The 17,442-nt window shown below is 42.9% G+C and overlaps 1 protein-coding gene across 3 annotated transcripts in view; it reads right to left on the bottom strand.

Annotated features, from left to right (window-relative positions):
* Positions 1–16,584, bottom strand: part of ABCC9 (ATP binding cassette subfamily C member 9) — a 94,332-nt gene extending 77,748 nt beyond the window's left edge. For all 3 annotated transcript variants that reach the window (XM_081330550.1, XM_081330551.1, XM_081330552.1), the window contains exons 1-8: positions 16,525–16,584; positions 12,816–12,982; positions 9,836–9,977; positions 8,399–8,520; positions 6,050–6,216; positions 4,914–5,156; positions 2,611–2,817; positions 656–814 (exon numbers count right to left, since the gene is read on the bottom strand). In XM_081330550.1, the coding sequence (XP_081186676.1) occupies positions 656–814; positions 2,611–2,817; positions 4,914–5,156; positions 6,050–6,216; positions 8,399–8,520; positions 9,836–9,977; positions 12,816–12,960 (1,185 nt within the window). In that variant the 5' untranslated portion in view covers positions 12,961–12,982; positions 16,525–16,584. The remainder of the gene's footprint in view (positions 1–655; positions 815–2,610; positions 2,818–4,913; positions 5,157–6,049; positions 6,217–8,398; positions 8,521–9,835; positions 9,978–12,815; positions 12,983–16,524) is intronic.
* Positions 16,585–17,442: the final 858 nt, after the last annotated feature.

Below are 17,442 nucleotides of genomic sequence, written 5' to 3'. Positions count from 1 at the left end.
GAAAATTCTGGGACTTATCTGCAAACCAGTCTAGAGAGCCTCATTTTGTGGAAGGCTGATTTATAAAGTAATTGCATCTTCCCAATGTTGGACCTTCATACAACATAGTGGAAAGTATGGGTTGATAGGTTAAGTAATCAGTTCTATTACCACTCCTGTCATGTATCATGCTATATTGTAGAACTGGGTAACCAATTCTATCTCCTCTTTTATTGTGCTTCGTCAAGAGCACTAGAGTGCTCTTACTCAGCATGTCTTACAATTAATTAAGTTTATTTATTAGATTATTAGATACGAATCCCACCTTTCATCCAAAATGGCCTATACCAGTGTGCTGGATAAAACACTTGACTGTAATTATATGAACTATAGTTTATTTTTAATTATACTGAAACATCAATGAAGTAAGTTCAATTCTTTTTCATCCTAGCTTTTCTATTCCACCGTTTTGTGGGCTACAGCATCTGAGATACTGGTCAAAGGCCAAGATGGGTCTCGGCCCAGGAAAATTGCACATCCCCGGTATAAATAGCTTTATCTGTCTTTTATCCTGCTTTACCCTGTCATTTTTAAGAACGAGCAAATTAAGTGAAGGTGTGAAGAATTTCAATCCTTATCAAAACCTACAAGTGGACGAAATCAAGTCATTATTCACCAGTAAAGCTCCTCGTAGGTTGATGCCAGTTTCTATGGTAACATAATAGGAGGCCTGGAGGAATGTCCTCTGAAGGATAAGTGCCAGGAACAGGAGAACAGCCAAGACATGATTGTCTTTGAGGAAATCTCTTGAGGTGAGGAATGGCTCTGTAGATGCCTTTGGAGTAAAAAGAAAGAAGCAACTTCACAAAACTTTAAAAGTATTCTCCAAAGGAGACAGGAACAATTTTGAGCATTGGGGTGGTGGTGGTGGTGACCAAACTTAGCAACTTTAAGACTTGTGGACTTCAACTCCCAGACCTCACTGGCTGGAGAATTCTGGGAGCTGAAGCCCATAAGTCTTAAAGAGGCCACGGTTGGACAACCCTGACCTACATAGACAATCTGAATCAATTAACAGGGCAACTGTATGCTAGTCTCTTCAGAACCCTATTGAATTTGAGCAGGGTTTATTCTAAATTTGAGTAACAAAATTAGACAGGGCCTTGGCGGTCCTTCTAGTTCAACCCCCTGCTCAAGCAGGATACCTACACCATTTCAGACAAATGGTGGTCCAATCTCTTCTTTAAAAACTCCAGTGTTGGAACATCCACACCTTCTGGAGGCCAGCCTGTTCCACTGATTACCGTAATTATCCTCACTGTCAGGAAATTTCTCCTTAGTTCTAGGTTGCTTCTCTCCTTGATTAGTTTCCATCCCCTTAACGTCTTGCCCTGCTGTTTGACGCTTAGAAAATAAGATGACCTCTTCTTCTTTGTGGCAGCCCCTCAAAAATTGGAACACTGCTATCATGTCACCCCTGGTCCTCCTTTTGCACTAGATTACGTGGACCCAATTCCGTAATTCCAGCTTTTCCCCAGGGTGAAAGAAACAGATGTGCAGACACAGGATAAGCGGAAGAAAAGCTGGTTAAGAATTTCAAGAGGCAAATAGACAAATAAATAGTCTAGGTCAGGGCTCTTCAACCTTTTCACCCGTTGTGCCACTTTTAGGATATGGCAACATGCCGAGTACCACCAGTCGCCTAGCAAGGTGTTAAAAACTTGATGACCCCAAAAAAAGGAAAAAAAGGAAAAAAGTGGTGAAGTACAGGTATTCCTCGACTTACAACAGTTCGCTTAGTGACTGTTCAAAGTTACAATGGCACTGAAAAAAGTGCCCCCCAAGCCACAGCCGAGCAAGACACCTGCCCACCTGCCTGGCGGCGCTCTTCCTCCTGTCCGAGGTTTTCATTGTTGTGAGCATTTCTGTTGAGGATTGGCATAATAGATTTGGAAGGGACCTTTGAGGTCTTCTAGTCCAACCCCCTGCTCAGGCTTGTGCGGTGCTGCCATTATTATTATTATTATTATTATTATTATTATTATTATTAGATTTATATACCGCCCTTTCCCGAAGGACTCAGGGCGGTTTACAGGGCATTTAAAAAACAGTCAATACAAACGTTAAAACAAATTAAAAGAAATTAAATAGAACCCTGAGAAAATTAAAACCCAGTTAAAATTACAATTAAAAATATTCTCAGCCTGGGCCAGAGAGCTTGAAGAGCCAGGTCTTCAGGTCCCGGCGGAAAGAACGGAGGGTGGGGGCAGTCCTAAGCTCCACAGGCAGCTGGTTCCACAGGGCAGGCGCACCCACTGAGAAGGCCCTACCCCTGGGTGTTACCCGCCGGCAGTCTTTAACCGGTGGCACCCTGAGGAGACCCTCCCTGTGGGAGCGCACTGGACGAAGGGAACTTGATGCTGGCAGCAGGTGTTCCCTCAAATATCCCGGGCCCTCGCCATTTAGGGCTTTATAGGTCATCACCAGCACCTTGAATCTCATTCCCCTTCCCACTTTTCTAGGATGGTCGCGTGCCACCTGGCAGGTACCAATGTACCACAGGTGGTACCCGTACCACTGGTTGAAAAGCCCTGGTCTAGGTGATTACACCTGCCGGAATGGTTAACTTACATTGGTGGTATTGCTGGATGTAGAATTGTCCTTATCGGGGTTTGCAGATAAAGTGGTAATGATGCCAGAAATGCAAAGTGGTCCAGCAAACCCTAGAAGGTCTGCTAAATAGCGGAAGGTGCTGCTGAGAAGAATGGGGCGCCCAAAAGCCCGATACATCGCTAACCAGATGGAAGGAGTACGGTTGGGATGATCAGCCACTTTTTTCTGGGGGGGAAAAAAAGTAGGGGGGAATCCAACAAATCATGATTTAATAACAATCATTAATTATTATTTTTATTATTAATAATTATAACAATTATTATCTTTTAATTATTAATCATTCAAAGATCAAGGTTTCCCCTGTGTAGCGAGGCACACAGAGCGCTATTACCTTCCCACTGAAGTGGTACCTATTCATCTACTCCAGTGATGGCGAACCTTTTAGAGACCGAGTGCCCAAACTGCAACCCAAAACCCACTTATGTATCGTCGGGTGCCAGGTGGGCGTGGCCCATTGGGTGGGTGTGGCCCATTGGGTGGGCGTGGCTGCGGTGGTAACGGCAGACTGGGTGGGACTAAAAAGTTCAATCAATCAATTCCAACTTTGCGAGATCTTTTTTTTCCCCGCAAGAAGTTGAAATTGATTGATTGAACCTTTTTTTTTTGCACATGGCAGCAGAGGCCTAGAGCAAAAAGGTTTTATAAAACCCAGCTGAAGGCCTAGGACTGGGGCGACGGCGCGTGTGCCCACAGAGAGGGCTCTGCATGCCACCTGTGGCACGTGTGCCATAGGTTCGCCACCACGGATCTACTCGCATTTGCAGACTCTCAGACTGTGAGATGGGCAGGAGCTGGGAACAAGGAATGGGAACCTCAACCCATTGCGCAGCTGTTGACTTTCCAGCTGACAAGCTCAGTGTCTTTAACCATGGAGCCAACGTGCCCTCCTAATAATTAAAACTAATAATAAGCAAATGCAAAGCTTTTCTTTTAAAAATAATTTGCTAGCTATGCAAACAACCAGTTACAAGCAGGGTGGTCATCTATGCCTGTTACAAGGAGGAGCCCTTGAAGACAATCCAGAAGCTGTAACTGGTCCAGAATACTCAGTTTTGCATGCTCCATGGCTCATCCGAATCACACAACTCCTGCTGGATCAGCACTAGGGCCCAGTTGCTTTCTGGCTGCAATTCAAGGTGCTGGTTGTCAGCTTTAGAGCCCTCCATGTAACAGAGTTAGGTTATTTGCAATATTGTGGAGTCCTTGGTGCTCTCTAAGCTTGGTTGTTTTCTTCCAGATGTTTCATTACCTGGCTAGGTAACATCATCAGCATAGCACTGTTCAGTGTGGCTCTGATGGTGCTACCAGTTCAGTATAATAAAATGTCTGCAAGAAAATAGCTAAGCTCAGAGGGTGACAACCTTGTGCTACAAATATTGTCCCCTGTGGGTGCTTGCCATTACCTTTTTAGCCTTTGTAAGTACGAAAAACAGTCATAAATTTAAATTTAAATTTAATGCCCAGAGTAGGCATGAGGGAACCAATCCAACCTCAGAATAATGAAGAAAGAGTAAAAGATCTATTATTATTATTATTATTATTATTATTATTATTATTATTATTATTATTATTATTATTATTATTGTTATTGTTATTGTTATTGTTATTGTTATTGTTGTTGTTGTTGTTGTTGTTGTTGTTGTTTGTTGTTATTGTTGTTAGTTGTTATTGTTATTGTTATTATTAAAGACTAAAAATGCCCATTGTCAGTGATAACATTGTTTTTCCTTCCTCTCTTTTTATACCCAGGTAAACAAAAACATAAAAGCATTTCAGACAAAGGTTTGCCAAGTTTGATTGAGTGATAACTTCCATTCATCTCAGCCAAGTAGTCTTTCAGAGTTACAACACTTGAATTATATAAATATTAAAGGTAAAGGTAAAGGTTCCCCCGCACATGCGTGCTAGTCGTTTCCGACTCTATGGGGCGGTGCTCATCTCCGTTTCAAAGCCGAAGAGCCAGCGCTTGTCCGAGGATGTCTCCGTGGTCATGTGGCCAGCATGCCTAGATGCCAAAGGCGCACGGAACGCTGTTACCTTCCCACCGTAGTGGTCCCTATTTTTCTACTTGCATTTTTACGTGCTTTCAAACTGCTAGGTTGGCAGAAGCTAGGACGAGTATCAGGCGCTCACTCTGCTACGCGGCACTCGGGATTCGACCCGCCAAACTGTCGACCTTCTGATCGACAAGCTCAGCGTCCTAACCCACTGATTACAAAAATACAATTTAACAATTATTACATAATTAAACAAGCAATTACCTTCTGCTCCTCATAGGCATCTTTCAAGCAGACGTAGTTGGTAAGTGCCCTCATTGCAATGGGCAGCTTGCCTATCGCTTTCAGGTCAATGGGTTTTTTGTGAGCTGACATGATCAGGGGGTTCATCCACCAATAAGTTGCCTTGGACAGCAAGTTGACAAAGGGCTGAAGGAATCTCACACCCAGATCCTGGAGGTCTTCAGGTGGCTTTACTTTTTGAGGGCTTGAGAAAAATACGTATTTCTGGGGATAAGACATAGAGAACAGCATAGTCTTTAAAATTAGCTTGCCCTGAAAAGATATTTTGCTACTTGAAAGGCGGCCCAGAGCCTGTTTGATCTGGTGGTGAAGGCACCAGGCTAGAAACTGGGAGACTGTGAGTTCTAGTCCCACCGTAGGCATGAAAGCTCTCTGGCCAGTCACCTGGAGACTGTGAGTTCTAGACCCGCCTTAGGCATGAAAGCTGACTGGCTGGGCCAATCACTCTCTCTCTCAGCCCAACCCAGGTCACAGGATTATTGTATAGGAGGAGGAAGTGTTAGATATTTTTGCCCTCTTCCGTTATTTATGAAAATAGTAAAAGTGGGATAAAAATAAATATAAATCAATCAATAGGGCACCCATATCCACTCTAATAAAGGTGCTCAGCGCTCAAAGACAACCAAATTATTTTTGCATCTGAATCATCATCATCATCATCATCATCATCTAGCTAGCAGTTTGATGCCCAGGGCGGATGTCTGACTTCTGGCCAAACAGGGTTTGTAAGCATATAAGTGGAAGAATCAGATTCTAACAGAGGGTCCAAACAAAATAAATACTAAGGAATTGGGAAAGGTGTGTTTGTGAAACCCTGTCCAAGGCACCACTAATTATTCTCTGTGAGATAGCTTAAAAAAAAAGACGAATATCCCAAAATCTGAAAAACAGAACAATCAGCTTTTAGCAAGGGCTAAATCAGCCGTCTTCAACCGGGCATTCTCCAGACTTCAAATCCAAAAATTCCCAGCCAACACTGGGCGTATGGCCAAAAGACATTTCAAGAATGCTGGTTGGGAAGGACTGGATTAATTTTCCCCATTTGCCAGTGACTGTTGAGGAACAATATTGAATATTGAGGAACAACACATCCTTACCCGAACACGTATCACGTTGAGCTCCACAGCCATTAACAACCCATAAAGCACCACCATCATCCCAGTGATGCAGAAACGCAGCTGACCAAAATAGATTTCATCTTGGCAATATCTGACCAGCTTGATAGTTTTGGTGACAAAGGCCATGATCCAGTACAAAAAAAGAGCTGTGGCATCAAAAGAAATATGTAGCCTTCAATTCCATGCATGCAACATTGATTCTCTAATCAAGCAACTGAATATGCCATAATCCAAAGAAAGTTGAACTGGGAAAAATTAGACTGAGTGGTCCTTGGTGCCCCTGAAGTTGGCTGTTTTCTTCCAGACATTTCATTACCCAACTAAATAATAATATCAGCGCTAGAAAGGAGGTAGGTTTTCCTCCCTGTTTATATACAAGTGGCTTGCCTTGTCCTTGTTGATGGAAGTGTTCTTGGTAGTCCCTTGATTAGACTGCTGTTTAAGAGTGCTTTACATCCGTAAAGCACTTCCAGCCATCGGAAAATGTTGCAACACTACTCCTGCAGTCATGTGGTTATGCTCTGAGTTTTAAGCAACCTGTTTGCACTTATGATCAGTTGCCAAGTGACCTATGATCATGTGACAATGATTTGCAATGTTCTCTGCTGGCTTCCCCAATACATCACTGGGGAAGCCAGCAGGGAAGCAAGATACCGCCACCTGCAAAGAGGACACCCTTCTGTCCCTGGGGGCTGGCTGAAAGAGCTGCCTCCCAAAAGGAGCTATACTATACTTCTGTGTCAGAATCACCAAAGCACTTCCATGGTGACAGGATCATCAAACTTGTGACATCATCATTGCCTGGGGGACACCCAGTTTGGAGCTCCTTTTGTGTCTCCATTAAAAACTCCTTTTGTGGAAGATTTCAACTCCTTTACTGTACCTCACCAAAGGACTTCCTTTCCATGCATTGAGAGGACCTGAACTCCTTAGGTAGGCAGCTCTTTCAGCCAGCTCTTTCAGCCAATCTCCAGAGATGAGAGGGAGTCAAAATCCAAGGAGACGGTGGAGAGTTGGCATGATAAAGTGGCAGGGTGCCTCAGGTGGGGTTGGGGGTGGAGGAGACTCTTGGGAGCTTGGTGGAAGGAGCATGGAAGTATCTCAAAGTTCAGGGGCTGAAAATCCTGCTTGGATTTCAAGCAGGATGGAGGGAGGATCCATCAAGATTGGCACATTTACCGGTATGTCACAATCTTGATGGATCACGTACAATGGACGATTTGTCCCTGGCCAATGCTAAAGCTATTCAGACCAGAATAACAAAATAACAAAGTTGGAAGGGACCTTGGAGGTCTTCTAGTCCAGGGGTCCCCAACCCCTAGTCCATAGCCCATACCTGGCCACAGCCCATTTAGAACTGGGTCACAGAAGTGGTGGGCAAGCCATTTTATGAAAGGAGCACATGCACACAAAACCATCTCCTCTCTCCCTTCCGCCATTGTCGCCTCCGATGGTCCACCAAGCCAGAAAGGTTGGAGACCACTGTTCTAGTCCAACCCTGTGCTCAAGCAGGAGACTTAGACCATTTCAAACAAATGGTTGTCTAATCTCTTCTTAAACTCCTCCAGTGACGGAGCAGCCACAACTTCAGAATGCTAGCTGTTTCACTGACTGCTACTTTCTGGACTTCAAAGGCTATATAATGTCACATAAGCATTTTAAATTCCTTCCCTGTTTTAATTTCTACATTACTTATACAGCAGGGGTGTCAAACTGCCGGCCCACAGGCCGGACGCGTCATTCCAAAACTACGTCCACCCCATTGCTGGCAATGGAGAAAAAGGTCCGATATGTTGCGCGACGTGACGTGACGTCGTGAGTTTGACATGTCTGTTATACAGTTAGTTTTCTTTATTTAGATTATTATACTAATTTTAAGTATCATATTTTCCCTCTTATTCTGGACTTGGGAAATAAATAAGCATGGAGGATTTTCAGTTCCTGAGCGAAATCTCCCAATGTCTTCCTCCTCCCCACCCCACAAGGCACCACATGCTCCTTACCTGGGACTCCATTTGCTTAACAACCCATACAATCAATTAACAACCACAGTTGGGAGTGCTGGGATTGTGGTTGTTGAGCAGAGCAGTCATATGACATCAATAAATGTTTTGCTCAAAGATTGAGATTCTGATCCCAATTGTGTTCATACATCGGGGAGCCCCTGCACACTAACCTCAGTCTACACTGATCCACTTAAGCATGAAAAGAGGTCAATAATCCTTTACAATCCATCACTTAAATATGTCAAGGAAGCAAATATTTCTTCCTCTGCTTTAGCAGATTGACATTTTTGAATGCAGACTTTTTTTTAAAAAAAGGACTCACCCAAAAGTAATTTTGGAAAATTTGATGTCTCAATATTGTGGTAGTACACTATGGAAGTTGTAGCTGCTACAAAACCCATTATAGCAGGCAGGAAGAGGTGTAGATGGCACGACGGCAATTTTCTGTAAAGGAACCAAGGTGGATGTCAAAGCCATGGCTGCAGTTCAGTGCAGAGATGCTCAAGAGATGGACCTTATAGTCCATCTCAGAAGCATCTCATTCCAAACTAACCTCTGTACTGCATTTGTAGACTTGATCTTCAAAATCTCCTGAAGCAATACTGAGACATTTGCAGTGGCCAACTGCACAGCTGTTGTGATTCCTCACCAGCCAGTGGATCCGGCAGCTGAGTCTGAGGAATCAGATGAGGAGGAGGAGGAGGGGCCTGGAGTGACATTAGAGTCAGAGGAAGGCTATGAAGAGCTCCAACACTTATAGTCGGATGAGGAGCCTGGCCCCTCTACCTGCACTCAGGCTGAGACACAGCTATGCTGGGAGCCTGAATTGGACAGTGATGAAGCGCAGCTGGGAGAAATCCAGGATGCACGAATGTGCAGGAAAGAGAAGCGAGTAGGAAAGAATGCAATGGGGCGGCTCCAAAGGCAAAGGAGAAGGCATTAGGACGCCACACCTTGGCTGAATTATAAAAGGGAAGGTGTGGGAGGTGCTGGTTGCCAAAGGCAACTGTTCATGTTGAGGATCGAATTTCTGTGAACTGTGTTTGTTTGCCTTGGACATTGACTCATGTCTGTGAGAATAAAAGGGGTTGGTTTTTTATTGCAGTTCCTTGGAAGAGGGGTTTCTCCTTGTGAGCATAACAAGGACTCACATAGGCTGGGACAGAACAACAGCAACAGTTTAAAGTTAGCACTTAGTGCTTATATGAATCAAATAAATCAATATATCACCAGATAAAACTAAAATTAAATATTTGGATTATGTAATGTTTTGGTTTCCAAGGCAAAAGGATGCATGCAGACTCTTGACTGCATCTGTCTGTTGCTTTTTAAGGTAGCTGAATCTTTTCTTAGGCTCTTCACAACAATCCTGGCAAAAATGCACAATTGGCTTCAGAAGCTGCCCATAAATGTTATCCATGCATTATATATGCAGCCTTCTTTGCTTTTGAGCAGGAGTGTCAAACTGCCGGACCGTGGGATGGTTGTATCATGTGGAGGCCGCACCCACCCCAGCTCTGGCAATGCGAAAAAAGTCATGATACATTGTGACACGTCACGTGACGCAGCGAGTTTGACACCCGTGCTTTTGAATCTATTAATAATTAAATTTAATAAAATCTATTAAATACAAGACCAAGCATTATGAGAAGGTGCTTTTGAAAGGATAAAGTAGCTCCATGGGAAAGTTTTGGAGCTCATGGCCAATCTCGGGGCGCCACCATTTGCTTGGCTTTGGGTCCCCTTGCCCAGCACTTACGAATCTGAAACGATGCCCTCGCCGATTTCACACACATGGACAAAAAGGAGAGTGAATGTCAGAATCCACCGCATGTTGTGCCCAGGGAAGTGTAGCCATGTGTTGTGATGGATTTGGACTTTGGAACTTTGGCTTCCCCATCCTAAAATAAAAAATCCAGTTAAAGAGTTGTAGAAAGTCAGGGGTTGAAGCTGAAAAGCAAAATAAGGGATCAATATTTCAGTTAGGTTGGCATAAAAGCCAGTTTGTTCTAGTGGTTAATGCATTAGGCTAGAAACTAGGAGACCGTGAGTTCTAGTCCCGCCTTATCCATGAAAGCTGGCTGGGTAACTTTGGGCCACTCACCAGAAAATGGTGAGTTCTAGTCCTGCCTTAGCCATGAAAGTTGGCTGGGTGACTTGGGCCAATCACCAGGAGACGATGAGTTCTAGTTCCTTCTTAGGCATGAAATCTGACTGGGTGACTTTGGGTCAATCACCAGGAGATAGTGAGTTCTAGTCCCACCTTAGGCATTAAAGCTGGTAGGGTGACTTTGGGCCAATTTCCAGGAGATGGTGAATTCTAGTCCCGCCTTAGGCATGAAAGCTGGCTGGGTGACTTTGGGCCAATTACTAGGCGATTATGAATTCTAGTTCCTTCTTAGGTATGAAAGCCAGCTAGATGACCTTGGGGCAGTCACTCTGTCTCAGTACAAACCACCTCACAGGGTTGCTATTGTGGGGGAAAACAGGAGAAGGAAAGTGTGTTGGGTATGTTTGAGTTATTTGTAAAAAATAATATAGGTGGGATACAATTAAAAAAGTAATAAAATATTCCCAGGAAACCCCATTTTGCCCTATTATTTTCAGTTTTCCACCTGAATCTTAATATTCAGTGACTCCTGAACGTTTTCAGATTTTTTTTTTTATTGCTTCCAAAGTATCTGCAGAATCCCTCATGACAAAAGTGACATCACATCATCAAGACCCATATTTCCTCCTTTTGTACATATAGGTAGTCTTTGAGTTAATGATGATAATTGAGCCCAGAATTATGGCAGTAAATTGTGCCCGATTTTATCACTTTTCCTGTGGTGGTCATTAAGAAAATCCATTGTCTGTTTTTTTTGCAAGAAACCAGAAGTAAATGTCAGTTTCTAGCAAAAAAGAAGAAGAAATAAACCGTGATCACATGACTGTGGGGTGCTGCAAATGGCATAAATGCAGGCTAGTTGCTGAACACCCGAAACATGATCTGGATCCTCATTCTACCAGCCTCGGAAGGATGGAAGGCTAAGTCAACCTTTGAATCGGTCAGGATCGAACTCCTGGTAGTGGGCAGAGTTTGTCTGCAATGCTGCATTCCAACCACTGAGCCACCAGAGCTCATGGTATTTTAAGGATATGGCCTCTCTTGAACGTTCCTACAAACAAGATTGTTTTGCTCCTTTAAGCTGCTTTGAAATCTTTCTTTTCCTACACCTGTTGATGCTGCCTTTTTGTTTCTACTTCAGCTTGTTGGGACTTTGCGTCTGTTGACTTCATAAGCATTTGTTCCTCAGGAAGAAAAGAAAAAAGAATTAAAATGGAGCGTTCTCTATCTCCGAATCTGGGTGAATGGGGTGATGTGTTCTGGTATGTTTGCTTTAAAATAGTGATTGTGCATTGTTCTGTAAACAGTTCAAATGCTCAAGTTGTTAAGGTTAATGGGAAAATTCATTTAGATTCTGCAGGATAGCCTAATTCAGTTTTAAATCAATACAAGAGCCTGAATGGATTTATAAACAGACAGCACGGACCTGCACTTGTGGATATAGTTAAATATTTTTTTAAAAAATACAAGAAAAGGATATCGACCAAGAGAAAATGCTTGTATAAATGTATATATCAGCAAAAAGGACTAAAAATGCCTTATATTGGGGGGGGGGGAGTGCAAGTAGTCAGTATGTATACAAAGAAAAACAATCAAACATTTGTAGATTAGGAGAAACGTGTAAACTTTTTCAACTACCCTTTTCTTTAAAAAAATATTAAGTGACATGGATATGGGATTAAACAAATATAAGGATTAAAAAGAAATCAGAAATGGAGGGAAAATGAGATAGATTTGGATGGATGGATGGATGGATGGATGGATGGATGGATGGATGGATGGGAGGGAGGGAGGGAGGGAGGGAGGAAAAGGGAGAGAGTGAAAGAAGGAAGGGAGGGAGAAATGGAAGGAGGAAGGGAGGGAGGGAGGGAGGGAGGGAGGAAGGAAGGAAGGAAGGAAGGAAGGAAGGAAGGGAGGGAGGGAGGGAGGAAGGGAGGGAGGGAGGAATGGAAGGAGGAAGGAAGGAAGGAAGGAAGGAAGGAAGGGAGGGAGGGAGGGAGGGAGGGAGGGAGGAATGGAAGGAGGAAGGAAGGAAGGAAGGAAGGAAGGAAGGAAGGAAGGAAGGAAGGGAGGGAGGAAGGGAGGGAGGGAGGGAGGGAGGGAGGAATGGAAGGAGGAAGGGAGAGAAGGAAAGAAGGAAGGAAGGAAGGAAGGAGGGAGGGAGGAATGGAAGGAGGAAGGGAGAGAGGGAAGGAAGGAAGGAAGGAAGGAAGGAAGGGAGGGAGGGAGGGAGGGAGGGAGGGAGGGAGGAATGGAAGGAGGAAGGAAGGGAGGGAGGGAGGGAGGGAGGAATGGAAGGAGGAAGGGAGAGAAGGAAAGAAGGAAGGAAGGAAGGAGGGAGGGAGGAATGGAAGGAAGGAAGGAAGGAAGGAAAAAGGAGGGAGTGGAAGAAGGAAGGAAGGGAGGGAGGAATGGAAGGAGGCAGGGAGAGAGGGAAGGAAGGAAGGAAGGAAGGAAGGAAGGAAGGAAGGAAGGAAGGAGTGAAAGAAGGAAGGGAGGGAGGGAGGAATGGAAGGTGGAAGGGAGGGAGGGAGGGAGGGAGGGAGGGAGGGAGAAAGGTTGGTTGGTTTATTTGTTTACAAGATTTAAACTATACAAACTGGAAAATGATGGTTGTGGCATTACTTACCAATAAACAATATAGGAAATGTGATGAATAAGAGGAACACATGAGGCACCAAATTGAGGGCATCCAGAAAGCAGACATTTCTTACGAATCCATCGCTCATGTTATAAGCAGAAATGTTGTCATTGCCACAGAATGCAATCTTCATTGCTTCGTCTGGAACGACGGCACTGTTGCAAAACAAAGCAGAGCAAAGCTTTACAATACCGTCAGATAAAGATTCACGCTTAAATTCCTAGAGAGTCCAGTGTTGTACCTTGCTTTCTCTTTGGTGCCTATACATCCCATATTTCCTTCAAGGTCCTCAAGAGAGCGTCCTTGACCTATGACCACAATTAAGTCCAAAATTTCTGTTGCTAAGCGAGACGGTTAGTAAGTGGGTTTTGCCCCATTTTGTGACCTTTCTTGCCACAGTTGTTAATCTCTGCCCTTGTTGAATTAGTAACACGGTTGTTAAGTGAATCTGGCTTCCCGATTGACTTCGCTCGTCCGAAGGTCCGCAAAAGGGGACACTGCAACCGTCATAAGAACATGCCAGTTACTAAGTATTCAAGTTTTCATCACATGATTGTGTGGGCTCGGCAAAGGTCGTAACTGTGAAAAACGGTCAAAAGTCACATTTTTCACTGCCGTGGTAACTTCAAACAGTCACTAAATGAACGATTGTAAGTCAAGTCCTCATCTTCCTGTTCTGTAAGACAGAAGGAGCTGAGCGATACAGATAGTCCTCAACTTGCAACTGGTCATTTAGCAACCATTCAAAGTTACAACTGAGTCTCCGAAAAGGTACTTACAACTCAGTTCCAAAGTTCCGACAGCCAAACTCCCCACCCCGACCCCATCCAGGCAACTAGACTTGACAACTGGTCCACACTTATAGTTGCTTGCGTGACCACAATTTACAATGTCTTTGATGAAAACCAGGGTTTCCTTCCAGTTTCCAGCAAAAGTGCCCCACAGTGAACAATGGGTTCACTCAATGAAGTTACAATTCTACAAAGCCATTGTAATCTCATCCAAACATGGGGACGCATGTGGCCAGGGGTGAGGATGACGTGGCAATACACGCACACACACAAAAATTCCCTGAGAGTGGATTAATGCACACAGAGGAAAAGGTGGAGAACCGTGAGCTTTATATATAAGGGCCCTTAAGTAGCAAGAACCCTTTGAGATCATATATGAGTTTGTGAGAGTCCAATGGGAAAAAACCAATGATTTTACTGAGATCAGGGTTGAGCAAAATAGAGAGGGAGAGGCACATTTTTTTAATCATTAAATTTGAAACTATTTATGACTGAGATTTGCATGCTTTCAAGAACCATCCACTGGCCTTTGAAGTAAAGAAAAAAAAACCTGGATCAAAAATGAAGAGTTTCCCATCGGCTATGTGAAATGATTCGAGTGTTTTGTTTTGTTTTTAAATTGTCTCTAGATGCTCACAATCCCCTGAGGTACAGTATCTTGACCCAGAATTTGCCTTTATGTACCATGGAAGCTCATCCAATAAGCCATGGTTAAGAGAAGCACGGCTTAACCCGTTGTAGTAAATTGAAACTGTGCCATGTAACTGGAGTCTGAAACTTGGTTAAACCATCCACTTTAACCGTGTGTGTTTTCCTTGATAAAAGCTCTCAACTCTTTTGCAACCACATAGAAAATGGAGAAAAATAAGAGGGTTAGTTCTGTATTTCTGAAATAACTTAGTGATAACAAGTTAAGATTATACTCTCATATGCAGTTAGGAGAGGAAACGTAACTGCACAACGGACATTACTTTTATGTAAAGAACAATGCACCGTCAAATTCTATAACAAATACATATCTTCAGTGCTTTTTTTTGTAAAAGAAAAAGGTGCCGGAACTCACACATGTCATACAACCCGCCTTGCCTACCCTACAAGGTTCCATCCAAAAAAAGGTGCCGGAACTCCGTTCTGAGCATTCTATGACAAAAAAGCCCTGCATATCTTGAGTATGATATATCATCACTGCCTTATTTAATTTCCTGATGTCAATCCACCTCTACAAAACCTTCCTTATCTGTGACAGCTTAAATAATATTTCACAGTTTAATGAGGCATTTCCCAGATAAATAATTCCATATATTTGTTGTGAGCCACTCAGAGTTGCTTATGTTGGGTGGCCATGTCAGTCTTTTAAATAAATTAAATAAATAAAGGTTACATGCCACTTTCTCTTTTTCTTCCGTTTCTTTTTTAAAAAATCCTTAAGGGGATTTACCAATATTGAAAGTTCTACACAATATTCCAGGCACAAGAATTATAAACTATTCTTATCTGTTCTTCCAAAAAGTTTACTTTCAATGGAGTGGAGAGCTAAGCTGGATATTTATTTATTGAATTTATCGAATTTATTTATTTACTTATTGAATTTATTTGCCACCTATTTCACTGTGGGGCTATGCTAGGTGGCTTGCGACAATAAAAAAGAAAGAAATGAAAAGAATGTAAATGGAACAGAGGCAGGATAATGGAACAATGAAAGAAGCAATGAAAAAGAACATAAAGGAGAACACATTAATATGATGCACGCTAATTATACCTATAATCAAGTGGACAATTCATTCTTTTGCCCTCTCACAGATTTTTGTGGGGCTTGGATCATGTTCCTCAGAAATAAATGATGGAGGTCCTGATGATACTACCAAAATAGAGTGTTTCTTTCCTTTGTGTATTTAGCATATGGCATGTCATACCTGGACGAGCAACATATATTAACATTTCACCTAGATTAGCAAAGCACAATAAAATATAAATGTTAAAAAAATCTATGTTCAAACACCAACGTCTAGGCCATGTAACCACTGAAGCACAGTGTCCTTTATATTTTTTTAAAAAAATCAGATACTAGGCCAAGATATGGTCTCTATAGTTTGACAGGGGACCTTTCCTTAGGTCAAATCTCTATTAAAGATGTTTCGTGGTATTTCAATCCTATTCATAGTGACTAAAGAGCATGTCAGTAGGCATTACTTCGAAGTAAACAGACTTAAAATTGGTTATAGCCTGTCTGACAGTTCTGCGCTGCACGCATGTATGCAGGATCACCCAGATTGTTGGGGGCAATTAAGCTGACTTTGTAATAATGCCGCTTGGGGGTGTGTGTGAAAGCCCTAATAAGCAGGCATATACATAGAATGAAGGCTACTGCTAAGCTTGTAAGTCGCCCTGAGTCTTCGGAGAAGGGTGGGATATAAATGGAATTAAAATATACACTCATAAACAAAGACAGAAAGAAACGTACAGATTTCTATTGGACATGCTCAGAAAAAAAAAGAGAACACGGATGCATAATAATATTTTTGCTTAGGGAGACAGTAACTTTAATCTCAAAAGAAATCATCGCAATGTAGAAATTTCCCCTCGGCTGTTTGTTAGTCCCTCTTTTTTTTTTTTTACTTTTCCAAAGTTACTCGGGCAGCCCTGAATGCTTTGCCATTCGATTTTATATCAGAACTTGACATCCCAGGAAAGAAAAGTGAGGATGGTTCCCTTTGGCAGACGAAGGGAGAATCGTACTACCATGACCATTTTCCCCCAGCTGAGCAAAGAAGGGTGGCAGAGTCCTTCTTAAGAACTGGGAAAGAAATTTTGGGAAGCATTTTCTCCGCACCCAACTCTGAAGAAGAAGAAAGAGAGGAGGGAAAGACTGAATAAGGAACTCAGAGAAGACCGCAAGAGTGCCTTACCTTCGCAAACACACAAACACACTCTGGCACCAGATGCCAAACGGGTTTCTCCCGGCGGTGTGGCCAATATCATTCGGGCGACAGAGGCGACTCTGCCAGAAGAAAAGGAACTCAGATTATTTTTAGACAGGTGATGGAAAGATCAGCTGCTGCCTCCTATCGGGTTTCTGGAGCATAAGAGATTCCTCTTCTTAAGTTTTTCTTTTCTTTTTGCCACTCAGAAAATCTAGAAAACAGGAAAGTGGGAAGAGTTTGTCTGAAAAATTATGTACTTAAACGATTGGGGGGGGGGGCGGTTGGTTGGTTTTTTAAAAAAAATATCTTGTTTCTTCACTACAAATGTACTTGGGGCAAAAAAGGGCAGTTCAAGGGTTTTTCAAGAGCTTCGTTTTTGAGATTTTCAGCTAATCTTGATAAGGGGGAGGAAAAAAAATCAAAAACTGTTCATGTTCGGTTAAAGGCAGAAGATCACTGCAAATGTCGGGGAACAGGAAGTTGCGTCGTATCTCGTTGGCGGAGGAGTAAACCCCCCAACCCTTTTGCTTTCTTTCCTAAAATTAAAAATCAAGCTACACTTTTTTCTTTCTTTCCTTTGATTTAATTGTGTCTGATTCTCGAAGACTGTCTGGAGAAGTCCTTGCGGTTTACTTGCCTAGGTTTTTCTGAAGTGATTTGCCATTGCCTCCTTCCTGGGGCTGAAAGAAAGTGACTGGTGCAATTCCAGTATTTGAAGGGCTTATCCCAGTATTTGAGGGGCTGCCACAAAGACAAGGGGGTCACGTTATTCTCTAAAGCACCAGAGGGCAGGACAAGAAATAATGGTTGGAAACTGACCAAAAAAAGAAGCAACCTGGAATTAAAGAGAAACTTCGTGACAGTGAGGACAATCGATCAGCAGAACAGCTTGCCACCAGAAAT

The sequence above is a fragment of the Vipera berus genome (assembly GCF_964194415.1).
Source record: "Vipera berus genome assembly, chromosome: 6".
Classification (NCBI taxonomy): domain Eukaryota; kingdom Metazoa; phylum Chordata; class Lepidosauria; order Squamata; family Viperidae; genus Vipera; species Vipera berus.
The sequence above is the reverse complement of the archived record's forward strand: the minus strand, read 5'-3'. Positions and strand labels throughout refer to the sequence as shown.